Here is a 16,831-nt window from a genome sequence, read left to right on the forward strand (position 1 = left end):
TCACCGACATTCTGAGGCTAGTTCATGACAGCGTGCTCGAAAAAGTATGAGTAGATGGTATTCTGGCTGACCCATTTCCTATCACTAAAGATATTAAACAGTGCTATGTAAATGGTCTGCTCTTGTTTAATTTCTTGTGTGCAGCAATGCTCAGTGATGCTATAGGAGACCTGAATGCTGGTATCGGGATACATTTCCGATCCTCTGGAAAATAATTGAATCTGAGCAGGTTTGCGCTGTGAAAGTCTTTGAGGCAATTGTTCATGAGCTGCTGTGTGCCAATGACTGTGTTCTAGAGGCACATACTTCAGAAGAGATACAATTGATTAGGGACAGATTCGCAGAGTCTGCAGAAAGGTACAGGCTGACAATCTGAAAAAGATAGAGGTCATGTATCAACCTGTGCCGGGGAAACCCTACATGAAATGAACAGTCACCATCAGCAACACTCAATGAACGGAATGTTGTTACAGACTTCTACTATCTTGGTAATACATTGTCAAATGATGTTACTACAGACAAGGAGCTGACAAGTCGTATCAACAAAGCTGGTTAATCATTTGACAGATTTCAGGCAGAGTCTAGCAGCAACATATTAAGCTTCAAACCAAGTTAAGTTTAAAAAGCAATTGTGCTGTCTAACTTGTATCAGTGTGAGACCTGGACCTGCTACATCATATTAAGCTTCTAGAAGAGTTCCATTTATGACCTCTGCATGACATATTCTGCATCAAATGGCAAGATAAAGTTACCATTAATGAAGTTCTGTAACGTAGTCACTCCACAGGGATTGAAGCCATGCTTATCTCAACACAGCTATGCTGGGATGGTCACCTATTGAGGGTGGATGATACTAGAATGCCAAGGCAGTTGCAGTTTGGTGAACTGAAAGTCGGCAACTGCATACAAGGCAGCCAGAAGAAACACTTCAAGGACACGCTGTGAATGCACTTCTCACCAGCTTGTATAAGCCAGTGGAGGAAGCATAACTTGAAACAGTGCAGCACTGACATTGACAGCTGTGAATCATCAGCAACAGATGGATCACGCTGGTGAGCAATAGTAAACAATGAGGTTCCCAGTTCAAGATTAACTGCCATATGGATCTTGAGGCACAGAGGCTGAGTTCTAAACGGTGGTGGACTCAGCAGGCACAGATTGTGATCTCTTCCTCAGCATCGAGCTACCGACGCACTTCATGTGGCAAGGACTGCCGCTCGCACATCGGCCATTTTAGCCACAGTAATACCGTCATCAGCATCAACTTGGGTCACGAAGCACAACAACCAGATTATTATGGCAGCTGTATGTCTCAAAAGACAATGCTGTAACACCAAAGCAGTTCCGTTGCTGTGTGTGATGCTGCTATGTTGCGAATGGCTAAAAGTCCAGTTCTCAAATAGCCAGGCATAGCGCAGGCAGGTACTATGCAAGATTCCTTAATACACTACTGCCTAGCTGCAACAAACCTAAAGAGAGCGCAGACTGCCAATTGCAGCTGGCTGTAAGGCTGTTTTAGATGAATGTAAATTGAAGATACAAAGGTTGCGGATCTCTTGAAACGTCTAGATAGATTTATGTGCGGGTCTTGGGAGGAGCCAGTGGTTATGGTACATGTAGGTACCAGTGACATAGGAAAAGGTAGAGGAGAGGTTGTGGAGGCCAAATTTAGGCTTCCAGGTAAGAGATGACATTCCAGGACCATCATGGTAGCATTCTCTGAAATGCTTCCAGTTCCACACACATGGTCAGTTAGACTGACAGAACTGCAGGGTCACAATTCATGGACTATTTGACGGTGTTTGGAGGAGGGATTTAGATTTATTAGTACCTGGTGATCCCTTGGGGGAAAGGAGGACCATATACTGGAAGGATGGGCTCCACCTGAACTAAAACAGAACCACATTGCTGGGATGTAAAATTAAAAAGGTTGCAGGTGAGTTTTTAAACTGAGGCCTGGGATAAAACTGACTGGTGCGGAGGACCACACATACCTTAGGGGAGAATTTATTACAGGGGATACTTCATATCTTAGTAAAAAGGAGAGGATAGAGGAGGATAAGTACAGGTAGGAATGGAAGAGAAACAATGAAACAAAAAAAGAGTCCCATTCAATTACATTACATGAAGTCAGAGAACTAAATATTGAACATTTTTATAAGTACTTATTAAATGAGGATATTAATAGGCATCACAGAAACAATCGTAATCAATGGGACACAGTAATAATAGGATACAATATATATAGGAATGACAGAGTAGGTTGTGCTGGTGCGGGAGAGGCACTATATGTGAAAGAAAGCATAGAGTCAAATATAGTAAGACTCAAACAGTACCATGGAATCTCTATGAATAGAAATTCTGTGCTTCAATAATAAGAGTAAAGCAGTAGGAATATAATACCGATCACCTGACCAGGATGGTCATGGTGATAGAGAAATGCTCAGGGAGATGAGAGGCTACAAAACTAGAAAACCAAATACTAATGGGGGATTTCTACTATCCCCATATTGACTGGGAATATGTCACCTCAGAAGAGGATGCAGAGGTTAAATTTCTAGACACCATTGATGACTGCTGCTTGGTACAGCTAGTCCTGGAATCCACAAGGGGAGAGGGAATTCGTAATTTAGTCCTTAGTGGTGCACAAAATCTGGTCCAAGAGGTGAATGTAGCTGAATCACTTGGTGATAGTGACCATAATGTCATTGAATTTAACATCCTTGTAGAGGGAAAATGCCAAAGAAACCCACCACAGTAACATTTCACTTTCAAAAAGGGGAACTAAACAAAAATGAGAAAGTTAGTTAAATGGAAATTAAAAGGAACAGTCATGAGTGAAAAGCCTGCAAGCTGCCTGGAAACTTCTTAAGAATACTATGATATAGTTTAAGCCTCTATGTATACTCCCCCCACAAAAAAAAACAACGAAAAAAACCAAAACCAACAACAACAGTGAGAGGACCAAAAACAACACCATGGCTATATAACAAAGTAAAAAAGGCAGGTAGAGACAAAAAGACATCCTTGAAAATTTGAAATCAAATCCTACTGGGAAAGTAGAAGGAACAAACTCTGGCAAGTCAAGTGTAAAAGTATAATTAGGCATATGAAAAAAGAATTTGAAAAGCAACAAGCAAAAGACACACAAACTAGCAGCAATGTTTTTCTTTAAGTACATCAGAAGTCAGAAGCCTGCCAAACCATCCGAGGGACGACTGGACAATCAAGGTGCTGAAGGAGAACTCAAGGAAGACAAGGCCACTGCAGAGAAGCTAAATTAATTCTTTGCATTGGTTTTCATTGCAGAGGATGTGGGGAGATTCCCACACCTGAGCCATTCTTTTTAGGTGACATATCTGAGGAACTGTCCCAGATGGAGTTCTCAGTAGCAGAGGTTTTGGAACAAAGTGCTAAATTAAACAGTAATAAGTCACTGGGACCAGATGGTATTCACTCAAGAGTTCTGAAGGAACTCAAATATGCAATTGTAGAACTACCAAATGTGATATGTACCCTATAACTTAAATCTGTCTCTATAACCAGATGACTTGAGGATAGCTGATTTAACATGGATTTTTAAAAAAGGCTCCAGAGGTAATCCTGGCAATTACAGGTCAGTAAGCCTAACTTCAGTGCCAGGCAAATTGGTTTAAACTACAGTAAAGCACAGAACTATCAGACACACAGATGAACACAATATGATGGGGAAGAGTCAACACATCTTTTATAAAGGGAATTCATGCCACATCAATCTACTAGAATTCTTTGGGGGTTTCAGCAAACATATGGACAAGGGAGATCCAGCTGATACAGTGTGTGTGGACTTTCAAAAAGCCTTTGACAAGGTTCATCGCCAAAGGCTCTTAAGCAAAGAAAGGAGTTAGGGATAAGGGAAGATCTCTCATGGATCAGTAATTAGTTAAAAGATAGAAAACAAAGATTAAGAATAAACAGTCAGTTTTCACAGTGGAGAGAGGTAAATAGTGGGGTCTCCCAAGGGTCGGTAGTAGTATCCATGCTGTTCAGCATATTCATAAATGATCTGGAAAAAGGGGTAAACAGGTAAAATTTGCAAATGTTACAAAATTACTCAAGAGAGTTAAATCCAAAGCTGACTGCGAAGAGTTACAAAGGGATCTCACGAAACAGGGGAAGAAAATGGCAAATGAAATTCAATGTTGATAAATGCAAAGTAATGCACACATGAAAATATAATCCCAATGATACATACAAAATGATGTGGGTATAAATTAGCTGTTACCCCTCAATAAAGAGATTTCGGAGTCATTATGGGTAGTTCTCTGAAAACATCTGCTCAGTGTGCAGCGGCAGTCAAAAAAGCAAACTTTAGGAACCATTAGGAAAGGGATAGATAATAAGGCAGAAAATATGATAATGCCACTATATAAATCCATGGTACACCCACACCTTGAATATATCTTGCAGTTCTAGTTGCCCCATCTCAAAAATATATTAAAATTAGAAAAAGTACAGAGTAGGGCAACAAAAGTCATTAAGGGTACGGAACAGCTTCCACCTGACAAGAGAGTAAAAAGACTGGGGTGCTCAGCTTGGGAAAGAGACGAGTGAGGGGGGATATGAGAGAGGTCTATCAAATCATGAATGATGTGGAGAAAGTGAATGGGGTCGTGTTATTCACCTCCTCACATAACACAAGAATCAGGAGTTACTCAATGAAATTAATAGGCAGCAGGTTTAAAACAAACAAGGAAGCACTTCTTCACACAATGCACAGTCAACCTGTGGAACTCATTGGCAGGGATTGTTGTGAAGGCAAAAAGCATAACTGGGTTCAAACAAGAATTAGAGAAGTTCATGGAGGATAGGTCCATCCGTGGGTATTAGACAAGATGGTCAGGGATGCAATCTCATGCTCTGGGTGTCCCTAGACCTCTGACTGCTAGAAGCTAGATGACAGGAGATGGATCACTTGAAAACTTCTTGAAAGTTTGAAAGTTCTGTTCAGTCCCTCTGAAGCATCTGGCAACAGCCACCGTCGGAAGACAGGATACTGGACGAGATGGACCATTGCTCTGATGCAGTATGGCCATTCTTATGTTCTTATGAAGTGACTGCATTTAAAACACATTTAGCCCTACAAAGATGAAAAGATAGCAATGCAGGTGGAGAGGAGTCCTCTAATCTGTCCGATTTACTAGTTCATTAGCATAGTCAAGAAATCTTATTTCCTCAATTCTGTTAAAAATATGAGTACTCTTTTTGTTGGGATGGTGCCAAATTAGTGTGGCCATACTGAATGAATGGTGAGAACATGGCTTGACATGACTGAACTGCGAAAGACGGTTCTGGGAGCAGAATCCTTCTCATACCATCAGGCAGATGCCAGAGGTGAAACTGACTGGCTCCATGCTGCGTGTATGATCAATACTGACTTTGAGTCAGCAAATATGTCCACTTGAAAGCAAACAACACATGTAGAACATCTGGAATGGAGCATTGGCTGACCAGGGCATCTCGTCCCTGTTGAAGGACATCATGCAGGGGGCTGAAGTGAATGATTGATAAGGGAGTGACTGTGGAGTAATTTTCAGTTGGCACCACTCTGCAGTCTCCTCCTAGAGTATTAATTAGGTAAAATTTAGTAATCACACACCCCCTTGGGCATGTTTTTAAGACATGTGACTCCTTTGAGGAAAAAGAGTAAAAAAAAACAAGCAAATTAAATTACTGTTGGAATTCCTTAATTAATGCTTAAATAAGCAACGCTGCTAGACAGAGTAGCCAAAACTCTGCTCCGTGGGTTCGAGTAGGACTGTGAACCAGAGGGGTCTCAAGGCAACTGAGGCCTTGCCTTGAGGGAAACCGAGACAGATCAGCTAAGAAGAACAGACCCGGAGAGAAGAAGCCATCGATAAAATTGGTAATCACCTCTGTTTGCCAAGCAGGAACTGCGTGAGGCTAGCGCAGGGCCTGTTTGTGAAAAAGAGACTCATTAAGGGGAATATGTAGCTCTTAATGTCTAACATAGGAGTTATGTGCTTGATATAACCCTTTACTACTTGTGTAATTCCTCTCAATAAACTGCTGTGCATTGAAAATTATTACTGTGTACTTTTTTCACTGGTATGACGGTAATCTGCTCTGCCAGGAGCCAGTAAAGATCCATTTCAGGGGTAGTAGCACCCCCTGTTATCAACATTTGGTAGCAGAGGACGGTTTGCTGTTATGTGTAAGTGAATGGGTCTTTAAACTGAATCAAACTGTTTCTGAAGTGGTTGCCTGTTAAGAGCTTGGTATACTGAATCATTGGTGTTAACCGACTAATTTAAATATTGTTCTGAATCAGTTCTGACTTATATTAATTCTAGCTCAGGGGCCAGATTTAGTTACAGTACAAAGAGAGGGAAGTATACCGGTGAGCGGGGTTATACTGGCCATTCTCAGAGTCAATGATGTTTCGCAAATGCAGACAGGGAAGGGTCATCGAACCGGAGGACAAGGGGGACGCCCCGAAGCCTCCAGGTGTGGTTGATGAGTGTTTGTTAAGACAGGTGTTTAAAAGCCTGGGGTCTGATCCATGTCTGGCTGATGCAGTCCCCGCACTGCATGAGAAAGTTTTAGACAACTTGATGTTGGTGTATCCAAAGGGTTACACTCCCGAGAAAGCCCAAACAGCAGCACATGTCATCGGTGCTATGTACTGTGTTGTAGATTAGCTTGTAAAGGAGCGAGATGTTTTGGAACATCAGCGAGATGTTGTGCAAGAAAGTTTGGAACAAGAATTGGAAAAACTAAAATTGCAGAATGAAAGCCTGACACGTGACTTGCAAACTGCTGTAGCAAAAAATGTAACCAAGGCTCAGCAGATAACAGCTTTAACCCATACATGCCAGAAAGAATAAATATACAGGTGGAAGAGGAGCCCCTTCCAGGGTCTCCAGCAGCCCAGCCATTAGTGATAGCAAAAATGTGTCAGCCTTCATGGCAAATACAAGAGGAAGTAAATCGTCCTCTGACTGAAACTAAAAAATCGGCGCTGGCTGAACAAATGGACTCTTTGACTAAGAAAACATGTTTGCCTTGGCTGTTGGAATACATGGTTAGAAAACATTTACATATTGAAGATTAAAAAGAACTGATAATAACTTGTGCTGGCCCTATGGAAGGAACGGCTTTGTTGGCAGAAATTGAGGCAAAGTTAAACAAAGGTGACAGAGACAGTGTTATCCAGAAGGTAGCCCGATACTTTCTGACCCCCTCTGAATTGAGAAAGACAGCTTTGTTGATACATCAGAAGGAAGGAGAATCTGTTCTGGCTTATTGTACTAGGTTGTTGTTGGTATGCTCTCTGGTTGAAATCGAGGAAAAACAGCTGACAGATTTGATCTTTGATGGTTTAAGGAAACCTATTAAGGTGTTCATAGGATCCTGGATGGATTGAGATCGGTTGAATTGATTAAATCAGCTCGGGAGGCAGAAAGGGTAGTAAGTGGAGCAGGTAGTTCTTCTTGGAAAGTGGTTAGTGATGTTTCCTACAGCAGTCAAGCAGGCTATAATGGCTCCACGCACACGGATATGAGATGTGGTAGTTGCAATGAAATAGGACAAGGCATGGTAGGAGATGTGGAGTGTCTAGTGGGGGATCATTGCGAGCTCAGGTATGGGCTCAACCTCAGGAAAGAGGGGCAGATATGACCCGTTTGGATGGGCAACCTCTGAAGACTTTGCTAGCTGCTTTAAGTGATTTGATGGCAAGGACTAGATCACAGTCAATGCTGCAACCAGGAGTTAAGGCTGTTGAGACCGTGGGAACAGGTACAGAAGATCTGCCAGCGAGTTCTTATGGCTTGTTATCCCCGGAATTGGCTCAGATGAAATTGGCAGCTCTGTGTCAGGGTGGCTCCACATTTCAGTAAAAATGCCTTACCCTTAGCAACCCCTGTCCCTAAAGGTAAATGTTAGTAGCCAAATTACAGCCTTGCGTAATTGGTAAATCTTACATGGAAGAGGGGCAGAAGGAAACATATAATGATTGGTGGCATTAATTAATACAGGAGCAAAGGCAACTTTAAGTATTAAAACACCTGCCCTGGGTAGTAGATCAAGCTAAATTTTAAATAAATCCAGTGGTTTGTAACAGCCTAACTGAAAACACTATATTAAAAGTAGGTATGGTACAATAGGAAAAGTGAATGATTACCGGTAATTTGGCAGAAAGGCTGGTTGTGAAGAAAGAGACTGTAAATAACCAGGTTATTTCAGAAGGATTAAGAAAGTAAACTGTAAAGCTATGGCAGCTGTGGCACTGCCAGACAAAAAGTGGATAAGAGAATTTCTCATGGTTTGGGCTAGAAAGAAAAGGCAGTGGTAAAGATAGTGGGGGGAAAAAATTGTAAAGCCAGCTCCTTAGTATTCCTATCCAGCAGAAGCTGTTCCCCACATTAAAAAAAAACAACAAAAAACCTGTTGCAGGATCTAAAAGCACAAACGGTAGTAGTAAAGTGTCAAAGCCCCTGCCGCTCCCCAATCTGGCTTGTACAGAAACTGGATGGCAGATGACATTCATGATTATATTATAAAAATATAATTGTAAATCTACCTCTGTTGTAGCCAACCTCCCAACTATAATGACCAGAGCAGTGGCCAGGGCTAAATGGTTCTCTGTACTGAATTTGTTATTTGTTAGTTATTTCTTTGTTATGTTATTAACCTCTATGAATTTATTTCCTTTTGTTTATTTTAAACCTGCTGCTTAGCAATCTTAATTGGTAACCCCTAGTTCTTGTGTTTATATATATGTATATATATATATATATATATAAAAGTAGTAGTAAATAACACTTTCTTATTTACTTTCTCAACAACAGTCAGGATTTCATAGACCTCTGTTGTATTCTCCCTTTAGTTATCTTTTTTCCAAGTTGGAAAGTCCCAGTCTTAATCTTTTCTTATATAAAGTTGTTCCAGACCCCTGATTATTTTTGTTGCTTTTTTTTCTGTGCTGGTTTTTTTCAGCTATGGTTGTTGCACATATGTTTTTAGGGATCTATACACAGTGATTCCAGAACCTCTTTTTTTGGGGGGTGGTAGCAGCTAATTTAGACCCCATTCTTTTATATTTATAGTTGGAATTATGTTTTTCCAACGTGCATTACTTTGCATTTGTCAGCATTGAATTTCATCTGCTTAGTCACCCAGTTTTGTAAAATCCCTTTGCAACTCTTTAAAGTCTGTTTTGGACTTGACTATCTTGAAGTTCTGTATCATCTGCAAATTTTTGTCACTTCATCGTTTGCCTTTTTAATATACAGATCATTTAACAGTTCTGCCTTTTCCCAGTACAGATCCCTGGAAATGCTACTGTTTACCTCTCTCCATTCTAAAAACTAACTAGTTATTCTTGCCTTTTGTTTCTTATCTTTTAACCAGTTATTGATCCATAAAAGACTTTCTCTCTGGTTCCATAACAGTTCACCTTGCCTAAAAACCTTCAGTAAGGATTCAAAGACTTTCTGAAGATCTGAGTACACTATATTCACTAAATCACCATGGCTATATCCTTGTTAATCCTCTCAAAGAATTCTAGTAAACTAATCTTTACTATAATTAATGAATTACTATAAACATGAATGCAAATTTCTTTAGTTCTTCTATATTGGCTTTAAGTATCACAGGGTAGCCGTGTTAATCTGTATCCACAAAAACAACAACGAGTCTGGTGGCACCTTAAAGACTAACAGATTTATTTGGGCAAAATAAAGCTTATGCCCAAATAAATCTGTTAGTCTTTAAGGTGCCACCGGACTCCTTGTTGTTTATATTGGCTTTATTCTTCTTGGGTGTTCCAAGGTGATACGGAGACCTTAATCACCCAGTGGCCTCACTGGTTGTGTAGTAGGTTTCCTGCTTTTGATATACTACCAGTATAGGAAAATCTCAAAATCTGAAAGCAGCCTCCAGGCTTAATTCTCTGAGGGGGGGAACGTTTTAAAAAAGCTTTTGGAAAGTCTACATTCCCGTATTGTGATAGATAACAGTATAGATTTAATCAAAGTCCTAGCCAGAGTAAACTTACTGTGGGCAACAACTTGAAGCCAACCTCTGCAAAAAAAAAAAAAAAAAGTCCTGTACAAAGTCATGTTAGAGTTGTTTCCCTGATCATGTTTACTCTAGCAGCATTTATTTCACTAGGATCAAAGGGAGAAAAAAGGCTAAAAGAAAGCAAAGTGAAAGGGAATAAAACAAATTTCTATCCAGGTAACTGATTTTCCAGTACAAAAACTCTCCACAACTCATTAAAGGAATATCAAGTTGCTAAACTCGGTAAAGAGGATGATAGGAAGAAAGAATGTGGAAGATGGGGAAATAAGGCACCCTATGGTAACAGAATCTGTCATTCCATTTGAGACTATAAAAAACACTCAGGGAATGTGGACATTCCATGTACCAAATAAGGCATGTATTTCTGTGTGGGTACTGGGATTAACATCCAAGATATTAACAAAAGAGTGGCAAGAAACTTCAGGAAAACACGCTTTTGTAGTTAAGAGGGAATATAATCTAACAAAAGTGTGTAGGGAGCTCAAGTGTAACAAATGGTGCATACACAGTAGGGGCCAACATATCGCAAGCAACTAATACCAAAACTGGGGAATTGTGGGACCCACATACACGACAGAAAGAAACTTCTCAGACGCACCAACACCATCGGGAAAAAGTACCCCAAGAATATATCATTCAAGGGGCTTGGTTTAAAAATGAAACTAAAATTCCAGTCATAAATATAGGATCAACTGTAAAATTGTGTAATATCACTGAAAATATGGAAATGTGTCAATGAAGATGTAATTGGTGCACACAGAACACATGTTTACTGGGGTATGGTAATAAATCTGTATTTAAAGTGTCCAAAGAAAAGTACCCTAACATAAATGTGCGTTAAAATGCCATACCTCATATGGGGACAATATGTAATATATGGAAGGATAAACATGGGTTAATGTAACCAAGCCAACACAAGAACATCACAATGTTCCTAAATGTATAAAATGATTGTAATCATAGTGTATATATACACAACAAATCTAAATTTAAGATTTCTGTAATCTTAGTCCCTAAGAAGTGGATAATCAATAGTCTGTCATAGAGTCACCAGGCTAATGCTCTAAAACTGCAGACTAAACAAGCCCAGTTCCCTCAGCCTCTCGTCATAAGTCATGTGCTCCAGCCCCCTAATCATTTTCGTTGCTCTCCGCTGCACTCTCTCCAATTTGTCCACATCCTTTCTGTAGCGGGGAGCCCAAAACTGGATGCAGTACTCCAGCTGTGTCCTCACCAGTGCCGAATAGAAGGGAATAATCACTTCCCTAGATCTGCTCGCAATGCTCTTACTAATGCAGCCAAATATGCCATTAACCTTCTTGGCAACAAGGGCACACTGCTGACTCATATCCAGCTTCTCATCCACTGTAATCCCCAGGTCCTTTTCTGCAGAACTGCTGCCTAGCCAGTCAGTCCCCAGTCCGTAGCGGTGCATGGGATTCTTCCGTCCTAAGTGCAGGACTCTGCACTTGTCCTTGTTGAACCTCATCAGATTTCTTTTGGCCCAATCCTCCAATTTGTCTAGGTCACTCTGGATCCTATCCCTACCCTCCAGCGAATCTACCTCTTCCCCCAGCTTAGCGTTATCTGCGAACTTGCTGAGGGTGCAATCCATCCCATCATCCAGATCATTGATAAAGATGTTGAACAAAACTGGCCCCAGGACTGACCCCTGGGGTACTCCTCTTGATACCGGCTGCCAACTAGACATTGAGCCGTTGATCACTACCCGCTGAGCCCAACGATCTAGCCAGCTTTCTATCCACCTTTCTACCCAACACTTATATAAGTGTTTCCCTGATGGAGAGAAACACTTATATAAAATAAATTAATAACCTTTAATAAAGCTCCCTTTCTGTTCACATGCTTTTACATGTGGTTAAGGACTGGACTGCACATTCCCTACCAAATTTGTTGCATCACCTAAGCATTAAGCAGGATGATACATAGCCTCTTTCTAATGTTTTCCTTAACAGTAACAAATAATAATTAGACTTTTGTTTTATTACTTTGATCAATTATTTATGGGTACAAAATCTTAATGGTCCCCCATGCATTGTGACTGTGTATTAGGCTAGCATTATTAAAGGGTACTGATTTCTTTTACGTAAGTGGTTCCTTCTATTAGGAGGTTTTATCATGTTAATGTATTTATTCAAATGGTCATGTATGCATCCCATTCCTGTATCTTTTCCTGACAGATATTGGCACAGCACAGCTGCCTATGCAATTGCCACTGAAATAAGTGGAAAAGTGCAAAATCTTCCTCCAACTCAACATGAGGTGTACCAGTGGCCTGAGGACCTGCTCAAGCCTGATCTTGTCTTGCTGTTGACAGTTAGTCCTGAGGAGCGGATCCGGAGACTGCAGGGACGAGGTCTGGAGAAAACAGAGGAGGAAACCGAGCTAGAAGCTAACAGTTTGTTTCGCCAAAAGTATGTCTTAATAATGAATAAGACCAGAGATGGAATCCTCACCCAATTAAAATCAATAGCAAAACTCCCATTTACTCCAATGGGGCCAGGATTTCCATATGCCTAGACTGTCCTGTTACTCAAGTAATACTGACCGACAAGGGTATATCCTGCCAGTTTGAATGACTGGATGTGCTGATGGGCCTGAAGTGAATAACTTCCTTATTCTCCCAAGTTCAAAGAAATTCATAGTGAAGGTAGAGTTGTGGCCCATCTCTAGTAATTACTCCCATTTTTGATGGCTACAAGAAGCCAGAACCTTGGTTTTAGATCTCACGTGAAAGACTGCATTTTCAACATCACCATGCTCTGTTGTATTAGAATAAGTGTGAATGTGCAGAAGTATTTCATAAGGTTGAAAACTCATTATTCATTACAGAATTTAGCTTAAGCTCTTTTTTTGGAAAATTCTATGAGTGTGCAATGTTGACCATTTTCATAAAAAAGTTACAGAACTTCTCAGAATTTAATTATCTGATTTTGGGGGCTAAGCTAGATTTTATAAACCTAAAATTGACCTTGACAAGGATGTATTAAGAGACTGCACAAGTCTCACTGTTTTTGCCAAATTGTAAAAATGATGTTTTATGCTCCATTAATTACATATGATCATGAACTAAAAAAAACTCTGGAAGGAGAATCCAAACACTACAGGGAAAAGTATAGCAGTGGCAGAAGCATTTTTTCATCCTAGCATGAGAGAGCTAATTAGACTTCCTTTCTGGTTAACTATCTTGCATACCTTAATTATCTGTGCCAAAGACTAGCCTATTGGTTTGGGTTGAGCTAATTTTTTCTCCTGGGAGAAGAAATAAGTTACTCACAAAACAGAGTTCTGTAGGCATTATTCCAGAGGTTTTCACGATAGTGGAGTGGAAAGGGGGCATCACCTTAAATATTACTTAGATATTAGATATCCAGAAATCTGTTCAAATCTCTGGGTATCTACATGGAGCTGTGTTACTCCCCAGGACCCTCTTTACACTGGCAGCACAGCTTCCTTTTCAGCTGGTCTGCCAGGAGCTTTTTGGAGCACTCATCTTCCCTGGAGGTTTGGTGGCATAGAAGTTGCAGAGCTGGGAAATGAGGAGGAGCTTAATACTGCAGTACTCCACAGTAGCTTCCATGGGAACATCCTCAAGAGCTTCCACATATCTGGAGGTGTATAATGCCAGGTAGAATAACCATCCTCCCAATTTTGACCTAAACCACACCCAGCCACATTCCTCTGCACATGCAGAGCCCCAGCCCCACACAATTCATGCAGTAGGATCTGGGAAAGAGTGGGGGAGGGGAGAGGGTGGTATGATGCCGTTTGGCTTTCCCTCTATTATGCCCTTAGCTGTACAAAATATTGCTTTAGATATGGCCCTTAGCTATTGCTGTTCATTAGATACAGTCCACCTGGATTTGGGAGTGACTTCAGAATCTTGCTCTGTTGGTCATTCAGGTAGAAGCCTGAGTGGGTTTGAAATGATCCGTTTTGTAGGAGTAGAGAAAACAACCTTCATTGCTCATACACGCCTCAGAGGCTAGTTGTGGAAGAGCCATGTTTTATAAGAATTGCTTGCTTGCCATCCAAGCAGCAAGGTTTTCCTAGTACTGTTTGCATATGCAGCAGGGAGAAAGATAAATGGAGGGCGAGAGAAAGTTGTCTCGTGGGAACAAGCAGCTCCTAGCTGAAATCAGATCAGAATAAAAGGAACCTGTGCTGGGGTTATGGGATCCCTCCGTTGCAAAACAAACAGACCTGGGGAGAGGAGCATTCCCTGCAATGAGCACCCTGTTTTGTCTCAGGAACTTGGTTTGGCGGTGAGTGTGCATATTGTCAATCCCATCTTCATAAATAACTGTTCATATTTTGTTGTTGTGCCTTGTGGCACACTGCAGTATATTTAATTTTTGGCTTCATTCTAGAATTTTTCTGCAGCCAGGGCATTTTCAGTCAGATATACCTTTTCATTTCATGGCCGTTTGTAGTTATAGAATGTATCACTTGTTTTATTTTTATATATTGTTTTTTAAAATAGAGTTGAAGAGTCATACAAAAGGATGGAGAACCCTGGATGCCAAGAAGTTGATGCCAGCCCCTCCAGAGAAGAGGTTCTGAGGACTGTTTTGCACCTAATTAAAAAACACTGTGGTTCATTATAGCTGCTTTTGTGTGGCAGCATTTACAGTGAGTTGCTTGTTTCCTCTGTTTTTCCTCCCTGGAAATGCACTGCACTCAGCTCTTTTCCATCCAAATAAGCTGCTCCAGAATTCTCAGGCAGAAGAGTCTCCCCTTTCCTCTACCCAATCTAAACAGTGTTTTTATACTAACTCTTTCATTGCTGCCTAATGTACTTTGTATATAGGGCAAAATACAACTCACATGCTGTCCACCATCCCTGGTGCAGCCACCAACAAATCATTAGGGACGTACCAGGTATATGAGACAGTGATAGGAATGTGCTGGCATTTCTAACAACGTTATTTTATTCTATCACTGCACAGAAAACCTGAACCTGCATTCCTTGCATACCCAAACTCCAACTGACTTCAGTGTGAGTTTTGGGTGTGCAAGGAACGCAGAATCAGGAGGAGAATCTGAAACATAGTCCAGCAGTAAAGCTATTAAATGATCCAACATTCAGAAACCTGGAAACCACAGCCCCAGTGTTGTTACTAACATTGGCATTTGGATATCAGCGTGACGGGCATCTTGCAGAAGTGTGAAATAAATGAGGGCCTGATTTTCCCAAGTGCTGGGTACCAATAACTCCTGTTGAAGTCAGTGGAAGCTATGAGTGCTCATGCATCAGTAATAGGCTCTGAAAAATCAGGCCCTGAGTAAATAAATACAAACAAGTCAATACAAAAAAAGGAAAGATCTGAACTGCAGGTCAAACCATTTGAAAGAGAGGCAGGTGGAAGGAGAGCAGAGTCTGCATACTGGCACATTAGAAATGGGGACCTGAGAGGAAATCAACATATAAAACATTTTGTAAATAATAAACAGAATATTTTTCTACATAGATTTTTCCCCCAACCTATTTTTAATGCATTAATGTTCTCTCTCAATGTTATTTGCTGGCCTTCTGATGGAATTAATGTAAAGCAGAAAGACAAGGAGAATCTACTTGCAACGTTCATTTTAGTCAGTTTTTTCAGCACTTCATCTGTACTGAGGTTTCTATTCATATGTTTTATGCAGAGGCAGCTGGACACGATCTCTACCCTGCAAAGACTTATGCATAGGCTCAACTTTATACACATGGGTACCCAGATTGGGGCTACTCACCAGGCATAAAGCTGAACATGTGTGTAAGTCTTTGCAGGGTCAGGGCTTAACTGAAATTCAAGATGGAAACCTACATTATATGGCATTTTATTTCTAATCTTGTTTATATTTAATTTCCTTTATTAAATAAGCATAATTGCTCTATAAATATCTCTTGTAAATAAATGTTCTAAAAACGTGTACATGAGCATGACTGAACATGGCATTACCCTCCATCACAGCAAAGCGTGTGTATGCAAGGGAGAAAAGTGTAATAGGAAGAAAACCATCCAAACACATTTTTATTTAGTTAATTTACATTTTATTTGGTTTACTTATTATTAATTACTTGTATCGCACTAGTGCCTGGTGGCCCTCTACACACGCCTAGAATAGGAACTCACAATTATGATTATACTGTACATTTGTCTTAGGAGACATCTGAAGTGTTCAGATAATCAGTTTTGGATAAAGGAATTTCAGATGTGGAGAGCATAACCAAATGTGGATAATCACAGGTTGGATAACTGGGGTTTACTTGTCCTGTAGCTTTCAGAGTCTTACCTCTTCCAACCCTAGTGAATGGTCTGCCCATGGAATGCAAGTACTCCTTGGTCAGGCAGAGCTCCAGTAAAGCCAGGCTGTCTGTCTTTCTGCCTTTCCTGAATGTATTGATGAGGAGGGTAATGGAGCTAATGAGATCTGAGTTACACACACAAGCTTATTTGCCCTTATGGACTATTCACATTCCTTGGAGCTAATATACTTATGATATATAGCAGGCAGTACAATAAAACAAGACTGTTCAAGCTAATGTGTTCCTTTCTTTTCTCTTCACTTTGATAGAATTAAAGTTCTGTATGCAGTATTGCACATGGCCCATCCAGAATGCTAAAGATAATGATACAGATACTTGATAATTGTTGATGACTATTGATGATTTCTGTAATTTCTTCTTACAAAGATCCCAAAGCACTTTACAAATATTAATTATATTTTACAAACCTCC

General features: G+C 40.5%; 1 protein-coding gene across 1 annotated transcript in view; it reads left to right on the forward strand.

The window, feature by feature from the left end:
• CMPK2 (cytidine/uridine monophosphate kinase 2) overlaps nucleotides 1–16,614 on the forward strand; it is a 20,092-nt gene extending 3,478 nt beyond the window's left edge. The window contains exons 4-5 of the mRNA XM_074947697.1: nucleotides 12,288–12,521; nucleotides 14,591–16,614. Coding sequence (XP_074803798.1) covers nucleotides 12,288–12,521; nucleotides 14,591–14,714 — 358 coding nt within the window. The 3' untranslated portion in view covers nucleotides 14,715–16,614. The remainder of the gene's footprint in view (nucleotides 1–12,287; nucleotides 12,522–14,590) is intronic.
• The last annotated feature ends 217 nt before the right edge of the window (nucleotides 16,615–16,831 follow it).

The sequence above is a fragment of the Natator depressus genome, chromosome 3 (genome assembly GCF_965152275.1).
Source record: "Natator depressus isolate rNatDep1 chromosome 3, rNatDep2.hap1, whole genome shotgun sequence".
NCBI classification, from domain to species: Eukaryota; Metazoa; Chordata; order Testudines; family Cheloniidae; genus Natator; species Natator depressus.